Source organism: Triplophysa rosa, linkage group LG9, assembly GCF_024868665.1.
Source record: "Triplophysa rosa linkage group LG9, Trosa_1v2, whole genome shotgun sequence".
NCBI lineage: Eukaryota > Metazoa > Chordata > Actinopteri > Cypriniformes > Nemacheilidae > Triplophysa > Triplophysa rosa.
In genome coordinates, this window is record NC_079898.1 from 23,146,796 (window position 1) to 23,167,126 (window position 20,331).

General features: G+C 38.8%; 1 protein-coding gene across 1 annotated transcript in view; it reads right to left on the bottom strand.

The window, feature by feature from the left end:
- Window positions 1-20,331, bottom strand: part of LOC130559124 (protocadherin-15-like) — a 164,133-nt gene that overhangs the window by 97,821 nt on the left and 45,981 nt on the right. The window contains exons 5-9 of the mRNA XM_057342027.1: window positions 10,359-10,519; window positions 7,747-7,902; window positions 5,594-5,713; window positions 5,352-5,462; window positions 3,700-3,870 (exon numbers count right to left, since the gene is read on the bottom strand). Coding sequence (XP_057198010.1) covers window positions 3,700-3,870; window positions 5,352-5,462; window positions 5,594-5,713; window positions 7,747-7,902; window positions 10,359-10,519 — 719 coding nt within the window. The remainder of the gene's footprint in view (window positions 1-3,699; window positions 3,871-5,351; window positions 5,463-5,593; window positions 5,714-7,746; window positions 7,903-10,358; window positions 10,520-20,331) is intronic.

The following is a 20,331-nucleotide window of genomic DNA, read 5'->3' on the forward strand; positions in this document are numbered from 1 at the left end:
GGAGAGAGAGAGAGAGAGAGAGAGAGAGAGAGAGAGAGAGCTGAGAGAGAGCTGAGAGAGAGCGAGAGAGAGAGAGAGAGCTGAGAGAGAGCTGAGAGAGAGCTGAGAGAGAGCGAGAGAGAGAGAGAGAGAGAGAGCGAGAGAGAGCTGAGAGAGATGATGCGATAATCTATCTGGAATTCAATACTAGCTTACTGCATACTGGGGAGTATACACTAAATACCGCCTCATTTAAAAAAAGTGATGTACAGTATGTGAAACACTATGCATTAGGCACCATACTAACTTATTAGCAATACTTGACATTGTTTCCTGCTTACTGCAGTACACACTGAATACTGCCTATATTTTTATATAGCAAGTGAAACATTTTGCATTGATAAAGGCTATACAATACTGAACACTGCCCACTATTTTTAAACAGCATATGAAACAGTATGCATTCATAAGTGCCATTTTTCACAATAACCTATTACCGATCATGTTAAATATTGGCCGTGCATACTGCAGTACACAGTGAATACTGCATACTATTTTAAATAGCACGTAAACAGTATGCATTAGAAAAGGCTATAACCTATTACCTACCATACAGAATACTCAACATTGTTTCCTGCTTACTGCATACTGAGAAGTGCTGCCTATAAACTGAATACTGCCTATTATTTTTTAGCAGCATGTGAAACAGTATGCACTATGCATTGATAAAGGCATCGTTCACAATAACCTATTACCTACCATACTAAATAATTGACAGTGCATTCTGCTTACTGCAGTGCACACGGAGTACTGCCTACTATTTTAAATAGCACGTAAAACAATATGCATTAAAAAAGGTTATAACCTATTACCTAACATACTAAATAATTGACATTGTTTCCTGCTGACTGCATACTGGGAAGTACACACTGAATACTGCCTATTATTTAAAAACAGCAGGATGTGTAACAGTATGCATTATGTACTGAATATTAATACTTGATTATAAATACTTGACATTGCACCTAATTATTGCATACTGCAGCGCACACTGAATAGTGCTTTCTTTTTTAAACAGTATGATAAATAATATGCATTTTTCATTAAAAATGCTATATTCACAATAAGTATACCAATTTATTATAAATACTTCATAAGCATTCTGCCTAATGTACTGTATACTGAGCAGTATAAAGTACACTAAAAATGCATAATTTTTCTTAAATCTCTTTTGAAAAACCATGCATAATGCACTGATAAAGCCTTTGTTCACAATAAGTTCACAATATTACCCAACATACTAACTCATTAGCCAAACGTGACATCCTAACAATAACCTATTACCTTAATATATTACTACTATTCCTGCAGTATGTTGTATGCGCCGAACTGTAAATTATATAACAGAAAAAGCTGTTCTGTACAGCATCCCACAATGCCACATGCTCCACGTGGTCTTCCAGAAGCAAAATAAGGCACAAATGTCTCTTATTTTGAAACAATGTCTGGTTGTTTTACCAAAAGGGTTACTTGTGATTTATTTCTCATGACATCATACTGACACAATGTGTAAAGTCAACCAGCTCTCTACATATTAACTTGGGACTGGAAAAAGGATTTTAACATCAAAATGATCCTAAAAAACATCCTAATCAAAGCTGAATTTCTAAACCAGATTCATACCTGCAGTACCTTTTATCAGCATGCGTGTTTCCTGGGATTCAAACTCATAACCTTTGCACTTAATGCAACACCTTACCAATTAAACTACAGGAACACTAATCCCAAAACAGTAAGAGAAAAAGAGAAGATAAAACCGCAGTAAACAAAACACAAAAAGGGCAAGTCAACCGCTGGAGAGGATGAAAATCTGCTACGCATTTATTCGGTGCAGAAACGGGCGCCCTTGGGAACGCTGCGTCTGTGGCGGAAAACATTTTTAGCATAAATTACGAAACGTCTCAAGTCCCCCCTGAGCGCAGATCAGCCGTGGCGGCGCTGGACTCCCTCTCTGTGTACGTGCGGTTGAGTTTCAGAAAGATCCGCCTCCTCAGAGGTCTGCCCACTCCCCGCTCACCTCAACTGGGGCCTGATTTCATCAAAGCCTCACGTCCTGTCTTTGATGGGCAATGAACCCTGCGGTCCCACAGAAGGTCCTGTCCTGCTTCGTCTCTGTCCCCGATCTCATTCCTCCGTCCGCGCCGGCCAACTTTTATCATCCACCTATTTTTCTCATCTAAATCCCTCATTTCTCACCCTTTCTGTCTCTGCCTTCTCGGTCACGTCTTTAGCCAAGCGCGGGTCAATAGGGCGGCGAATGTGATGGAAAACACGGTAGGAGATGACATTTAACACAGTATGGCTCTAAAATACACCACAATGGCACAAATAAACACTGAGGACTGAATTCAATAAAAGTATATTGCATGTTTTGGGCTTCACTATATGATTTATGCAAATCTGGTGAAGACGCAAACACGCTCAAACAATTATTGTCGCAGCACCGTTCCCCATCTAACAGGCCAGTTCTGAGCAAGGTTGTGCGATCTAGCATACTTCATACTAGCATCGCTACACTACTGTACTGTTACAAAGACACCTGTCTCAGCTCTCCCGCCAAAAATGTACTCGACTACAGCGAGTGTCTGGAAACACGCCCGGTTTGAGAGCTCGTCTCCATCATTTTATGAGTTACGCGTATGGTTAATCTGAAATTGGATATGAAAGCGGATCTCGTGTTTGCTTGGCTCGTACAAAACTCTGAATATCTTTCAAAGACTTGAAGCCATGAACCTTGTTAACGCTTGCAATACAGCATCTGGTTATTTCTTAATAGCTCCATTGTTGCAAACACAACAAAGACCTGTGCACTCCATCCGGAAATTGCATAAAACCAGCCAATTAGATTAGAGCTTTAGAGAAACCTCATGTTGTGTTATACGCAATACATTAGATGGTTAGTGAACACAAGATGTGTTCGTAAAACACAAGTTAAACAAATTTCTTCTTTTAAATGAAAATCGAGTCAGTTTACATGTGAATCGTTCAGTTAAATTGAAAGCAACAATTCATGTATGTGGATTCGTATACATTCAATTTAAACAAAAACTGGTTTTGATTAATCATCGTGACTGAGATTTTCAGTGTTTGGTATATTTCTCTCTATCAGTACGCAGGACTCCTGCAGATATGTGCATCGCAAATCTCTACACGAGCATCTCTCCTCAGCTGCCCACATCCTCAGGTCACTCTCAGATGAAATATTTCAGTTCAAGTTAAGAGATCTGAGATTTTTATCCTCCAGCAACCCCCAAACCTTATATGACCATAGCTCGTGGCAAACTGCAATCTCTAACAACATCTTGAAGCTAGTCTAGTTACAGACCTTCATATACAGCTTGCAAAGAGTTCACAGATCTTCATCTACTGTAGACAGACCAGACAGATGATCAGCCAAATTTCAGACTAGCTTATTCACTTTGGCAATCATGACCCAGTTTTTTTTCAAGATTTGTTTTTGGCGTCTCTATTGTTAGAGTGAAGTGGGAGAGAGAAGGGGGTGGGTTCGGGAAAGGACCACGAGACGGGAATCGATCCCGGGTCGCCCGATGCGCCACATGTCGGAGCACTGCCCACTAGGCTATCGGCTCCGACATCATGACCCAGTTTTGAGCTTTTAAAAACATCTACAGCAGTGTTTCACCGGTTCTGAGTTCTTACCGGGTCTGTGAGCTCTGGAATGACCACGCGGTATGTGATCGGGCTGCAGTCCTGAGTGTTGTTGACCAGAAGGCATGGGAGAAATATGGGACCCATATCGTCTCCATCTAAAACGTCCAGGGTTAGTGTGGTGGTTGCCGTGCGACGACTTCCTGGAAACGGAGCCCGGTCCTGGGATAAAAAGCAGTCATGTTACCATAGTTACCGACCTTCATATACAGCATGGATAGAGTTTACAGATCTGCATTCAGAGAGACAAATGAGAATATTAAAACAATATTTCATCAAAATGAACTCAATTTTGAACTAAAAATCTATTCCAAATAAAAAAGATCAATAACAAATAAATAATATATAATATGTAAATAAAAATAATGAATAATATATACAGCCGCAGGAAATATTAAGAGACCATTTCAAAATTATTTTCAGTTTCTCTGAATATATTATCTATAGGTATGTTTAGGTAAAATGATCATTTTAATTTCTTTCTGTGAACTACTAAAAATCTTTCTCCCAAATTTCAATAAAAATATAATTTCTATTTGCATTTATTCGCAGAAAATGAAAACTGGAGAAACAGGTCAAAATAACTCTATAATAAAGATGCTCTATATTTTTTCAGACCTCAAATACTGCAAAGAAAACAAGTTCATATTCACTATACAACAGTGATATTTGTACATGTATTTAGGAAAATATATATTCAATATAATCTAATATATAAAATAATCTAGTTCAAATATTTGTTATCCTATGTCATCCTATGTCAGTCTTTCACTGTTGGATGACTTTATGTCACTTCTGAGGTTTGATTTTGTTGAAGCTCAACAGACACTGGACTGGATCACAATACATCTAGAAATGCTGATTAAATGAACATTTGGAATGATTTCTTCATTTTTGTTCTGCAGCGTATTTCCGTTTCTCTTTAAGAAAAGAGATGAACAGCATTTAGCATAGACAGGAAGTCCTGCATCACCTCCTATCAGGTTTCAGAAAAACCTACAGACTTAAACACAACAAACTCGGTAGAAAAAACAATCCCCTTGTTCTCCACATCATGAAATGATTGCATTGTTTTGGAGGAGGCCTGAATTAAAGCGTTTATTGGAGCGGTTGGCTCCTCTGGCCTCTGGGGTCCGGCCACCTCACAGAGATTCTCTTCTCTACGGCTTTACAGCTGATTGTGCATTCAGCTCATGGGAAGCTGGAGGGATGCGTTTGGATGTGAATCAGGATGCTGGTTATTCAGAGACTGATAGAGGGAAGTGTTTGGAATTTTAAAAACGTGCATTGTGCAAACGGGCAACCTCAATGCCGACTGTCCAAAAATACAAGGGTTATTCTATAACCTATAGAAAAGCATAGATAATACTGTATGTAGACACCCACATCTTATAGCCCGGAGGCATTGAACCGCCAACCTTAAGTCATAAGCTTTAGCCACTCCACTGCATTTTTAGGGATTGTCTGAGTCTTGGGTTGAATGTTATTGAAGTCTTAAGAAAAAGTATTATTTTGTGTTGAAATGATACTTTTTTAGAGAGGATAATTGAATTCCTGAAACACTTCTTTAAAGTTCATTATACACACTATAAAAACATCTAATGATACAGTGCAGAATATGTTTTATGTTTGAATAATCTTACATTGGCCTGGACTATAATTAGATAGCGAGTCCTCTCCTCGTAGTTCAGTCTCTCTGTCAAAACAATGTTACCAGACAGAGTCCCAGCGACCCGCACAGTCCGGTTAGACATCTGAGAGAGAGAGAGAACAATTTTAAATGAAATATTACAGTTGGTAAGTTCATTAGATCTCCATCTGTGCAGTCGTGGCTTTAAATGAAGCATTAATGACAGTTAGCACGAGAGGAGTTGTGATGAAGTACCGGGTCATTTGGGTTGTACTGAATGCCGTATTCGATCTGTCCATTTGGCCCGTCGTCGATGTCCGTGGCTCCGTTGTTTCCCGAGAAGCCGGTGAAGATGGTGGTACCGGCTGGAGTGAGCTGGAGAGACATACACATGAAACATACTTCACACCGGCTACATGTTTGTGTTACAACACACTCTGACAAGCCTCAGATGTGACCCGCCAACGTCCAGATACTGCAGATGTGTGTGTGTTTCTTTTGCTTTATCTTGGAAGACTAGACAGAGAGAAAATAAAGATATACAAAGAGAAAAAGAGCAAGGAAAGGAACTAAATGAGAGAGAATCAAGCATATGATCGCACACAGATAAATATATTCAAATTACAGTTTTAGGTCATTCTACAATTGCGGTGACATTTTCATCTGAATCTGAGTTTTTTTTTCCAGAAATGAAGCTCATCAATAATACATTAAACCTACTGTGCAACATGAATTATATTCTCCTCTTTCTTGTTCCTTACAAGGTCACACTAAAGAGTTGTAAAGTCTTCACCACTGCCTGACCTGACGTCTTCTGCCTGTGTTACTAGACCTACATGTAAAGACAACGAAAGCACCCCTGCAAACCAGTATAACACCAATAAATATTCAACATGGCCTCTATCGAATATTTTGAATGTTATTTATTTTTTTCTAAATCATCACTCAAATGACCTTTAACCTAGGAAATATTTTTGTGTCTTTTTATAAAGGCAAATGTATTCCTTGCAAATGTAACGAATGCAGTTTATTTACAGATCTTCTCATGCTCATTCCAACAAAACTAAAAACCTATAAGTCTCCATTTAAAGCTTCATCTGATTGGCTGGCTTTACTGATGCAACACCCTGTGCGAATAAGGACGTAAATGAATATCTTCTTAAAGACATGAATCATATCTTTTAAAGATCTAAAGCATTACAAAATCGTAGATTTCTACTTAGTCTGAAATCATGTCTTTACTTACTTTATGTGAGCAATGTCACAAAAACTCTACACCCACATTTTTAGCCATTTTTAGGCGATTTCTGTGCAGTTTGTTCATTGAAACTGACGTGCCATTGCATTCCTTTTTATAATTCAGTCTATTATTGTGGCATATTCTATTTCCAGATAAGCCCGCAGGTAAAAACAAAGACCCCAGCTGAGTCTTGGTTTCCTCCAAGTTTTATTTCTCGTCTATATAAATATCTTAGGACGTTTTTCTCTGCCACTTTGTCTTCGAGGCTCACTGGGGGGTTGTAAGGCACTATTCATTGTACAGCTGCTATGTAATGCTATCTATTGTTTATAAACATAACAAACATAAAGAAAAACAGTCATCATCAATACCAAAAACACAAGTTAGCATCACCTTCTTCCCACACATACAGTATCACTCCGCACTGCCTCTGGAGCTTTTCCAAAAAACACATACTTAAGAACACCCAGAAAACCCAAAACCCGTCACAGCACTTTTACATGTAAAGCAGTTCACGGTCACGTGATCACGTCCACCCACATATGCAAATAGCACCCGAAACTCTCCTTCGTCTGTCCCCTGACTTCACAATATATTTTCTCATTTTGCATGTACAGACGGAGGGCAGGAGAAAAGTGCGACTGCATATTTGACTTCAAGGGGAGACGAAAGATTGACAACCATAAAGAAACCGAGGTTTTACACATCCCCAATGTCCACGAAAATATTCCAACATATTCAAAATAAATGAAAGCCATTAGAGTTAAAAATAGTCATGGTAGATGTTCTTGAGGAGAGTAGGGTCAATCGTGTGTGTGTGTGTGTGTGTGTGTACGTACGTGTAATGTTAAGTGTAAATTTGAGCTGAGGCCAAGAGGAGATGATTTCACATCTGAATAACTGATGGCGTATGCCTACGGACTATACAATGACTCTACATGTGCCAGCCTCTCTCTTTCGGTCCATTCCACAAATTTAAACAAAAGTGTCTAGTGGCATTAGCCATGTTTTGAATGCACATAGGATATTTGCCCAGCATGCCAGTAAAATACTGCAGAAAAAGTAAGAAGAATAAGGTAACACTAAATTATAATTGAAACAGAGAGAAAAGAGAAAGAGAGACAAATGTATCGGTGGATAAAAGATCAAGACGCTGCACACGTCTCACCTCATTAACCGCAACGTAGTACCGAGGTTGCTGGAAAACAGGCGTGTTGTCATTTCTGTCCCTTACGACTATCCGTACTTCATGCAGAATAACTGTCCCCACCAGTTCATTGGTGCACTGGACCTGAACCACGATGGTGGTGATATAACTGGGTGGCTGAAAGAAAAAAACAATGTATTTATTTAATATAGACAAACTAAACTTTTGTATACCAAAATACATCAAAATGAAACAAATCGTTAGGTGAGACCCCACCCACAAGCAGGGATTTTAGATATTACAAAAGCATCATCTATACACGCACCATAAAGTAACACATTTATGATCAAACGTGCTAAACTATGGCTTGTTGTGCAGCACACCAATAACATTAGGGCATCGAGCACTGGACCGCCCACTGTGACCATCAATACAACCACTCAGGGGTGCGTTTCCCAAAAGCATCGTTAGCCAACTATGGTCGCAAGTTCCGTCGTTCCAGCATAGTTCAACGATTTAAGTGTTTCCCGAAACTATCGTTCCAACGATCAATCGCAAACAGCATTGCAAAGTTGCGTTGTTGGAACTACAGGTCTAGAGCTGTGGTTAGAAGCATAGTTCCTTTTTATTATGACGTATAGACTTACAAGAATCATGCCTTTGAGCAAACTAAGCAAGCAACATGCAGTGCATTCTATATCCATAATTAGAAATACAAACAAATTTAATTTTACATCTTTTAGTTTGTTAAGAAAATACAAGCGCTGTTTTTTGAAAAGTGCGCATGCGCATGATCGTACATGCACTGGGAGGAAATTTATGAATTAATGAAATATCGTGAAATAAAACAACAGATAACAAAATAGGATAACTAAAGTCGCTGTTAAATGCAATGTATGTTATTTACAGCAAGAATTTGACGTTAATTCGACCTGAACATATTTATTAGTAGATGTCATTACTCCACCACCTGTGTGGCGTCATCAACTAGATTGCTGAACCAACTTGGTTCAAACAATTGATCTCTGACAGAGTTACTACGGTTTCGGGAAACAGTCGTGAGTAGCTAGTTAGTTTCTCAAACGATGCATCGTACTATGGTGGTTAACCAGCAAGTTATGTCGTTGTTCGGGAAACGCACCCCATGATATGTGACAATAAAACAGAACAAAGGAGATTAGTTTCAGGGCTGCACTCGGTCGCTTGGATAAATAATGGTGTGTTTGGACTCAGTCGAGCTGTTGAGTAAAGCGTCAGAATCCTACAAAGCCGCCCGAAGAGGAGCAACAAGGTTTTCTCCAATAACCAACTGTAGAGATGATGGAGGTAAGACGGCTTGTCTATCTGTAGGGATTTTTTCCCGAGCTGATAGGATGGTTAGGTGATTGGTTATAGAAAGCCAACCGGGCTGTGCTCCTCCCGAACTTTGTTAATAAAACATCATTTCTGTCACTAGACCCCCCCCCCAAAATGACACATTGGACCTTTAAAAACACATGCAGTTTATGTACTATCAAATAACAGTCAATGAACATGGATTGAAACCATTCAATAACAGGCCAACTTTTAATGACAAACTATATTTTGTACAGATTTAATTTAGTTTCGGCAAGTAGTATGATATGATTTATGATACAGTACAACTGCTGTTAAATTGACCTGCACTACCAAACCCAGTGAATTAACAGTAAACTGTCATAGACAAAATCTCCATAAAACATCTTTATAAAGTTCAAGCACACTCACAATAGGGCTGTCACGATTATTAAATTTGGCTGACGATTAATTGTCTAATAAATCATTGCGATTATGACGATTAATTGTCTGTTTTAGAGCTTGGACTTGTAATTCTCATACATTTTTTATTCAGCTTTGAAACGACCATTGTTCTGAATATAAAGACTATGTTCTTTTTCTTGGAAATGCAGAGGAAAAATTGGGTCATCATATATTTAAGGTTTAGGCTTTTACCTGTCAATAATACAACCGCCAAATACTTGTAAATTAAGTAACTGATCAGGAGTGAATTGAAGCCACCATTAAAATGCTATCAGTCATAGAAATGCTTCTAGTCTGATTTTTTTCTCACTTGCGAGACTACAATAAAAGATTACTTCTATGTTAATGAGATTTTGGTAGACTGGTTTTCACACTGAAATAATATTAAATTGTACTGCAGGTTATTTTTATGGTATATGCTTTAGTTTTTTTAAAGTGATTGTGTTGTGGTGGTACATTTTACAAGTATTACCATGCTTTAGTTACAATATATAAAATATGCAATATGCAGATGCACTACAGCTCCCCCTAGTGTCTTCAATAGAGATGTGCAATAATTGCGATGATCTGAAACCATCGCGATGAGGTCAAACATTAGCTGATGTTCTGTGAATCAGATTACCGTTAACAGAGTTAATATAGTCTAGTGCAGTTATAAAGCAGAGCGGCTGTGAGGATTTAACATGCTGCTGTTCACGCTAAACTTCATTGTTCGAGCTTCTGTTTGACTCACAGACTTCAGGCAGACTGCCACACATACATAAGGCTTTTCCCTCTGTGTCAGCCAAGGGACAGCAGCTGCAATGTGTTATATTTGACAGTGTGTAGGCGCGTGCATGTGTCTGTTTACTCACGTCTCGGTCCAGCACTCGTCCAGTGCTGTTGAGATACAGTCTCTGCATCGCGGGGTCAAGGATAACCCAGTAATCATAGTTATCTAGCAGCGTCAAGGAGATGGTTCTATCTGGATCTTGTGCTCGACCGTTGATCTGCATGTTTTCCACAAGAACTGTGCCTGAAAGATAGAAACACGCACAGTTCTGAATGTTTTTCTCATGAATAAATAATATGTAGTTATTGTGAACGTAACCATGGGTAAAGGGCATTGCGACCCCTTCAACCGTGACTATATTCGCAATATAGCATGGCCCGAGAGCCTTATTGCTTTGATAAAAAGGTTATTATAAAAATATAAAAAAATTGATTTCACGTATTGGGTTTCATGAATGATTTGAGACTGAATAATGACTTCGAATTCAGGCTGTTCATCACGAAAAGCTATTGCATTGCGTCAGAGGACGATCTAGTGCATGAGTCATATGGAGCGATTTTACGCTTTTCTTTTGTCCTTGTTGGAGCTTGACAGACCAGTCCCTATAAACACAACAACAGATTTTGTATCGCACAGACAAAATAACAGCGAATTTGACAACAAAGGCTTTTAAGATGCATGATGGGAAATCAGCTGCCTCAAGCTGACGTCACATTATAGTAACAATAATAATAAGCATAATCATTTTTAGATGTATAAATTATAAAAGAATGTGATTTAGTTGTAGCGATTCATTATCAAACCCTCTCTCAGACTGTAAACATCTGTGGATGAGAGGCTGATGGTGTAAGAATGTAAAGGTCATAATATCAGGATGTGTTAATGTATGGTTGGCTGAGCTCTCTCCTCTCCACAAAGATAATTACACTTCATTTGATGCTTCACTGTGTTACAAATTATTTCAGCCTTGCATTAAAACACAAATAATAAATCCTCCCTGAGATCCCACAATGCCCACAACCACAAGCATCTCTGGACCTTATTTAAGGGGTTTCATCGCTCATCTGTCATCTTCATCCACCTAATAATTTGACATTAGAGATTTCTCTGTACATTTGTTGGAGAGTCATTTCACTTTTATCATTTTGTTAAAAAACCTTAGTTGCATTTAATAATATCCTTCATTCATCCGCTGCCCAAGGCACAGATGATGTAGTTGCTGTAATCCGTATACCCAAAGCTCTGCTTCTCAACTAGTGGGTTGTGACCCAAAATGAGTCAGATGTCTGTTCTGATCCCGTTTTGCTGACTGGACAGCGGGGCAAAAACAATGGCTTTGTTTACATGTACACCAACAGTGCCATTATTTCCAATGAGTGAAGAGTGAATTAAAATGCTTACATAACACGAGCAAAACTCTTCACTTCTGTTTACATGCAGTTTTCTGTGAATCTGTCAAAGCATCGATGGAAAAACGTACTTGAAGGCTATTAACTAGAAAAAGTACCTTCATTCCAACATTTTACTATAAAGCAATGAATGCAGAAAACAGAGAATGTGATAAAGTAACTTGCTTCATTTGTGATCGGGTGTGCCGTTTAAATGGTCTGATATGAGCTCTGTAACATACAAAAAAAATGTAATAAATATAAGTAAAAATTGGCTTCGTTTAACAGTTTTTGTATAACCTACAAAATACTTAAATTGTTAAGGAAATTGTAAGTAAAAAATACTTTAAAGAAACAGTTCACCCAAAAATGGTCACCATTGACTTTCCATAGTAGGAATAAAAATTGCTATGGTCAAATCAATGGGGATTATTTTGGGGTGAACTATTCCTTTAAGGAAATGTAAACTAAAAAGTATGAATTTTTCATTTTCAATAGTACCATAATAGTACAAATTCCAGAAAATACAACTTACAGTAAGGAGAGTAATACCATTGTTACCATGAAACAAGTACATAGCATTTCAAAAAGTCAATTTTTAACTAGTCATAGTAATAATTAAGCATTTTGTTGGGCTAATATATTAAAAATATTAATTAGGCCTGTCAAACGATTAATCGCATACAGAGTAAATGTTTGTGTTTGCATAATATATAATTATATATATATATATATATATATATATTAGGGCTGTCAAACGATTAATCGCATCCAGAATAAAAGTTTGTGTTTACATAATATATGTCTATGTACTGTGCATATTAATTTTGTATTTATAAATACAAACACATACACATAATACATATTTAGGAAATATTTACATGTATTATTTATATTTACAATAATTGAAATTATATATAAATGTTTATTATTTTTAATTTTCCTTAAATATATGCATGTATGTGTATGTGTTAATAATACAAAATTATTATGCACAGTACACAGATATATATTATGTAAAACCACTTCTGGATGCGAAATGCGCAATTATCGTTTGCGCCTATTTTTAAATTGCAATATAATAATCTAATATATATTTTTGCGATTATAAATTTAATACGCAGAAATGTTATATTGCGCAAGCGGCCATTCAGTCACTCATTTTCGTCTCCCCTCCTTCAACCATTCACTTATCTATCAGTGCCCCCGCCCCCAAAGATAGCCTAATTGGGGTGTAAGAGGCGCATTTATGAAGCGGAAGGACCGACAGAGCAAACGAGTGAAGCGCTAATCTTGCAACTGACAAAATATGTTTTGCGCCTGCAGAATACAAGAATTTCCCGGCTAAGGTACAAAACAGCAAAGATAAGAAATGTGTTGCGTGTATTGTATGATGTGAAGCATAATGCAGGAAACATGTGTTTAAACTTTAAGCACTAATACATTGTATAAAGTCTCTAACAATACTGCAAAGCATACAAAATGTTATTATACATCACGTTAAATCCTATTTATTTGTGAGTCCTATTGATAAAGCCAAACGTGTATCAATGCAGCTTTCATGAAGAATAATCACTAAAAGCCTTCAGGTCTCGGGTTGTTTGAGATATGCGCGCGCCCAGGAGTCAGAGCACAAAATACTAAACGAGTTCTCTTTCACGCCTTCTGTACACACAACTGATGTACTTGTTGCATCAAAGAGTACAGAACAGTACTCTACTCTCAGCCAGTCTTGTCTCATTGTTCCAAGGTTACCACAGCGAGCAGGATGCAGTTCATGGCCTGACCTGATGGTAGAGCGGAGAATGGGAAGTGGGGACCTGACAAGAGCTGAGATGATAGAGCTGGATAAAGAAGGACGCGGTCTCTTGACATGTCTTCACCACAAAATTTCAAATGCTATTAGATTATTAATGATAATCTTAAACTATAATTTATTTTATTATTAAGTTTATTTATTTTATTTAGCCTTGTTGTGCAAGTTCTCTGGAGCTTGTGCAGAGGCAGCAGCTTTTGCCAGAGGGGAACTGGAATCCCCTGGTTGGGCCTGGGTTCTCCTGAGGTTTTTTTTCTCGATTAGAGTTTTGGGTTCCTCGCCACCGTTTGCATACTGTTTTTGCACTATCTGCCTGACCGGGGGGGCTGCTTTAGAATTTTAAAGTTTTACTTAATTAATATTGCATATAGGAATTTATAGTCTGTTATATTTGACCTGTGCTTCTCTCTCCTTTATCCTAAATGTGTGCTCTCACTGAGCGTGTGTGTGTGTGTGTGTGTCTATGTCTATGTGTGTTAGTACGTGTGCATATTGTGTGTGTGGAGTGTTTTGTATGTGGGTGTGTCTGTCTTCTGTGTTTTCAACCTTTTCTTGTTTTTGCAGGTACAACTTTAATTATTTTGCTTATAGTCAATATGTCTCATGTACAGCTGCTTTGTAACAATGAAAATTGTAAAAGCGCTTTATAAATAAAGTTGAGTTGAGTTGAGTTGAGTTCTTACGCTGAAACGGACATTTAAACACCAAATTACGTCAAAATTCCCTTACTAACAAGAATCCTTGTAAAGGTTTCGTGAACAAACAGTTTGGAAACAAAACATGTGTGTTACAGTGTAGTGCGCTAGCTCTTAAAGGGGCAGCTGCATAATAAAGATCTGTTTATAATGTTCATCAAACAACAAAGGTTGGGCCCAAAAACACTCACTGATATTAAAGGAATTGTGTTCTCTTATATGAGTTGTTCACAACAAATAAAGGAAGAAAGTAGCTTTAAGAAAGATGTGCTTTAAATACTGTAAAGTGTTGTGAGAGAGTTTACAATAAACAATTAATTCATAAATGTATTCATTTCTAATTGATTTATTAATGTTTTAAACACATTTGAATGAAGTTTTAGTGATTCTTTTTTCTTACTTCACCCCATGACTAGGGGCTGGTGCCACCTCTCTCAAATGTTAGTCTAGATCCCTGAAAAACGAGCTTTTATTCTGGATGCAATAAATCGCAATTAATCATTTGACATTTGCCCTGATATTAACACATTTCAATATTTGATTTTCAGGACATTTTTGTTTGCTGTTGTACATCAAACTATTTGGCCACTCATTCTGAAGCAGAGCGAGTTGAGACCCGCTGTTCCATCGCTCAGCTTGCTCTCTACCTCCCTGACACACCTTCATTACTGATACACATTTACCGACAAACAGACTTTATTAAGAAAAAATGTCAGTCAAACATGATTTGAATTTAGGGCAAGAAATTCCTCAGAGCCACATCTCAGATTCAGGTAAAGAGCGAAACCCCCTAAGGCCTAAACCCCAAGAATCGCCCCTGGCCCAAACAATAATCTTCACCCATCACTGTTATTTCAGAGCCTCTGAGACTCTTTTTTTCAGAGCTCCTTTCTATCTTCAAAACACTCACCACTTTATACATTCCATTAAACTCTTAGTGTTGTTCTCCACATACTGTAGTCTGCCAGCATGCGTAGCATTTTCTTGGCCAATTACACGGCTATGACTGCTGTAGGTTGGAAGATGATAGAAGGGGCGACAGGAGGAACGTGTTAACCTGTTTGGAAACGTTATTCTTGCCATTGTGTTTAGTGAAGCTAGTGGTTTACACATTACACACGTCACATTTAAAAAGAAGATTTTTAAATGAGAAGTCCAGGCCGGTTCCCTGAGAAACTCAGATATAATAATAAACCACCCACATGGGCGGAAAGACACAACCTCCCGGGCCCTGCTGTTTGACCTCAATATTACACGTAAGAAAATCCACAGCCTGAGCAAAAGAACAGCTGGCATGTGAGCAGTGCAGAAACATATCTCTGTGAAATCAGGTACAGGCGAAGACACCCGTTCGAGTCTAAGAGCAAACAGCATCTCACTTCTGTGAGTGGGGGCGAGCAGAGGTCACTACATGATTGCTGCCCGTCAAAGTCACAGGACACATTCATGTACAGCTTACAGATCTGTCTGGCCAGTATGTGGATCACCCAAAAATGAAAATTCACCCATTATTTATTCACCCTCATGGCATTGCAAGTGACACACAATGTTTCCCATTTTGTTCTTTATAGTGATGCATCATTTTTTGTGTGAACTATTTCTTTAACTCGGTTGCAGTTCTAAGGGAGAAACACACACACGCTAGATGCAAACATACATCAAATGGGTGCACAGGAGGGAAATGGCTTCTCTGAATCACATCTTCACTGCACACTGGAGAAAATCAAATGCTATTAAGAGGGAACTTGCACCAGGCACTGCAGAGACTCCAGCGACAAATGTGCTCTCCATGCACACACACACACATTACACCAAATCCTGGACCGATTTTCAAAACCTTTTCACACCTATAACCAGGTGGGAGCTTTTGCTCTATAGCTCTTCCCTTCCCCAACCACCTGTCTAATGGATGACATCATTATGTTGTTTAAAGACTTGAACCCACCTTAAAGGTAGTTCACCCAAAAATAATAATTCACCCTCATGTGCTTTAAAACCTGCATATGACTCTTTCTCCTGTGGAACACAAAAGAAGATATTTTGAGAAATATCCTCTTTTGTGTTCTGCAGATGAAATGCAGAACGTCATACAGGTTTGGCCTGACATGAGGATGGGCGAATGATGAGAGAATTTTTGGATCAACCATCCCTTCAAACCATAATTACTACATCAAGTAACCATCTAAGCTCAGGACACCTTGGCGACCGCATCACAATGCCCTGGCAACCATCTAGAACGCTTTAGCATTGTTTGTGGCATGGACAAGCATCACTCACATTTTCTCCAGAAAACCTAAAACCTAGTTATGATTCTGTTCTGCCAACTCGACTGATGTGCCGTCTGCCAGCAAGGGAAGTTGGTGCTCTGCCAATCAGTTTCAAAAGGAGAAAATCCTTGATAGGACATTGTTGTTGTTTGACAAGGAAAGCAGGTCCAATTTAAACTGAAAGAACGGGATGCTTATTTGAATTTAGAAATGTGCTATCATCCTGCTGCTGGGTGTGTGTGGTTGTATTGCGTTTAGATGCCTCGTGAGGCTGAGCTCTATTAAAGAACGTCCGAAGCACGCGTGTTCGGGTGTGTGGGTTAGAACTGCAGGAAGGTTATGAAATCTAGCCAAATCGATTGGGGGAGAAAACGAATTTGATGTGAAAATCCCAGGACGTCACGTTACCCTATCGATGAAAATCTTTGTTCTTCATCTGCTTTTTCGGAAGAGTTGCACTGTCAGAAAATCATTACGGAGCGGGGTCGACTAACCGGATTTAGCGTTCAATCATTCAGGACAACTGGAAGCGATCACATACAACTCAATCAAAGAAAATGAGATCATATTCAAATGGCACCAGAGAACTCTCAGGGATAAAAAAATCATCAAATTTAATATATCAAATGTTTCTTCAGGACAGCAATGAGATCAAAATGGTAGCTAATGGAAACTTTTGCTTGAAAGATTAGTTGAAAAATAATTAAAGGGGTCAAATGACAGGGCTAAAACTAAAAAAATTATCATTTGTTTTAGATGTAATGCAATGTGTAAACACGATTTAGGGTCAAAAACGCTGTATTTTCCACATACCGTGCTGTCGCGGCAATTGCAGGCAGGCGGTGGTGAAGGGGTTAACAAGACTTTATTGACAAAACAAAACACCCTCGATGGGGGAAAACTAAACTAAGAATATATAAAACAAAGACTTCCCACGTGGGGGCAAAACGAAAAGACAGGAACAACAAATAAACTAACTATAAAACACGACACAACATCTTACCAAGACACAGAAGGGAAACAAAGGCAGGGCAAGGTAAATGACAAACACGTAATCCACAGGCAAGGTAAGGTAAGGACTCAGGAACACGAGCAAACACGAAGACTTCTACAAACAGGTAAGTACAAAGCACATCAGTACAAGTACAACGAACGAGCACAGGATATTATATAGGGTATTATATATTAACACGAGGGTATTATATAGGGAAACAGACAAAGGAAGATAACGAGGGGCAGGTGAGGAACATGAGACACGGCAGGAAAGCAATACGGGAAACTAGAGGGGCTGGGCCAATGACGAGACACGAGAAAGCACATGGCATGTCAATGGTAAACAAACCATGACTTTCTCACACTAAACATAAGGGATCTGTCACGATCCTGCCACAAGACTAGAAAATCATGAACAAGAAGGCAGGACCATGACACCGTGCATGTTTGTATCTCCTCTTTGCCCCGACTCTCTGAAACGCGCTGATTTTTTACAAAGCTCATCACTCTGAAAAGCGAGGTGTGCTATGATTGGCCAGTTAACCAGTGCGTAGTGATTGGTCGAACACTGCAAGCGTGTGATGGAAATGTAACGCCTCTTACCATATTCGGAACATCATGTTCCCAAGCAATTGTACTGACAGGTGATAAAATGTCATCGGTACTTCCTTATATCAATTCGAGCTCGACTCGAACTCAAACGCGAGATGTAAAGGATTGGTAAGGTTTTTAAAAAATATATTATGTTACATAGTTAAAAACTATAGCTAACTGTTTTACCTTTTATATATGACAATATAAAGATTTGCCGTTAGTGATCAACCAGTGTTACGCCAGGTCTCGTCGCGACTCAACAAAGACAATAAACCCCATTATAAACACAACATTTGTTGCCTCTAGATGGAACATAATTACTGATTATTAGGACTTATGTTGTCTTTTTTCACGTCGCGTGCATGTCTGCATTTGCAGATCACACAAAGAAACAAAATGCGCTACAAACACGACAAACTCAACTCGCGTTAGTCCGTAACAAAGTCTTTTACTATGAGCGAATCTGAAGCGCCAGACTGTCCTTGCGAAGTTGAAATGGTTGGAATTGGCTCACTTTTTAACCAAAGCTTTCGTGCACAGCCGGCCTTGATCTCTCCCAGGTTCATGAAGCAATCATCTGTGAAATGCGCTGCACACACTTGAATATTCGGATTGTACTGTTCTGGAACAGTATTGTAAATAAAATGTAACCATTCGTTTTTAGTTGTCTCATCTTTTGGAAGGGCAAACAAAGAGGCTTTCTTTTCGCAACGAAACACACAGCGTCTCCGCGACCTGGCTACGGCGGCGACGACACAATGAGATTTACGAGTACACCCACCTTACTTGCGGCGGTCTTAGTCGAGTCATACCACGAAATGACGTACATTCGCCAGGGTGTGGTTACACGAGGCGTTTCAGGCAGGTCTGGGTGAGCATTCGCTTTTAGATAGAATGCATCTTTTGTTCCCACACTTTCATTTTTGCAATTTTACTTGTCTAATACATGCATGGGCAACTTATAACACACCAAAGACACAGAAAAACACGTGTTCGTGCCATATGACCCCTTTAAGTAAAAAATGACACTGTCATTTACTCATCCTGTAGCTTAACTATATAGGTTACGGGTTTGAATCCCAGGGTATGCATGATTAAATGTAGTTTGAATGCATGTTGGGTAAAACGTGTCTGAAATAAGAATCATCTGAATACATCTGATCAAAAGAAATCTCAACGATGTCTCAAACTGTGGTCAGGTATGCCAAGTAATAGGTAGACAGGGCTGTACGTTAAACATAAACCTTTTTTGGATCATATCACTGGTGCTACAAAGGTTTAAAGTTTTGTAGCACAGGCCAAAATGTTGTAGCACAAGTATAAATGTCTGTTGTCATTAAAAAATTATAATAAAATAAACTTTCAGAGCAACTCTGGAGATGAAGTTCATGTGTTCATATCCTCATACAGTGCAGACGAGGACAAATCCACGAGTGTCATGCGTGTAGCATGTTAAACTGTGTAGTTCATTCACTCAGACACGCAGAACAGCCAGATGACATATTTAAATAACAGGATTCCACGTCCGCGAGTCCGCATCTACTTATACTGTATGGACTCAATGCAGCTGGAAAACTCGGAAAATAGACTAAAACTAAGTAAAATATCGGCACAAACAAGCACAATGAGAAACGCACTTCCCACAAACATGCAGCTCTGTCTGACAAACTGCATCGCATCGCTGGCTAATTTATACTTAGCACAGACCGATTTTTCCATGGCACGTGCGACCGACATATATGTGGCACTGTATAGCCCTGGTAGATTTCAATACGTTTTCATCATTTTTTTCCAAAAACAAAATATCTAAGCTATTTGATTCACATTCATTTTAAAGTTCAATACTCTTACTGTATTTCTTTAAATTCTTCAGGGGAAAAAACAAGTCCATCCTTTAAAGGAACATGAGTAACATCTGAGCAACTTTCAAAACTAAGTGAGCAAAAAATGGTGTCATGATAAGATCTCCACCAAAATACTGTACACTTTGCTCTGAGTCTAACACTTAAATCCAGCAAAACCTCAGAGATCTTTTACAAGTCATTACACTTCTGGAAATGTCAGACTGTAAGACTTTCTCCTCTCTCTTATACACAATGATTTGGGACTTACTCCTTAAAGTTCCAGAGTTAAATACATCAGGAGAGGGTAATCTTATTTTGAGCTGGAAAGCTCCACTGGGAGTTGTGTAGTACCGTCTCCTCAGACGCCTGGAGGACCTGGGGCTCATTTAAGAGTGATGGCTCCTTAATGTGTGTGCGTGTGTGTGTGTGTGTGTGTGTGTGTGTGGGTGTTAGTGATG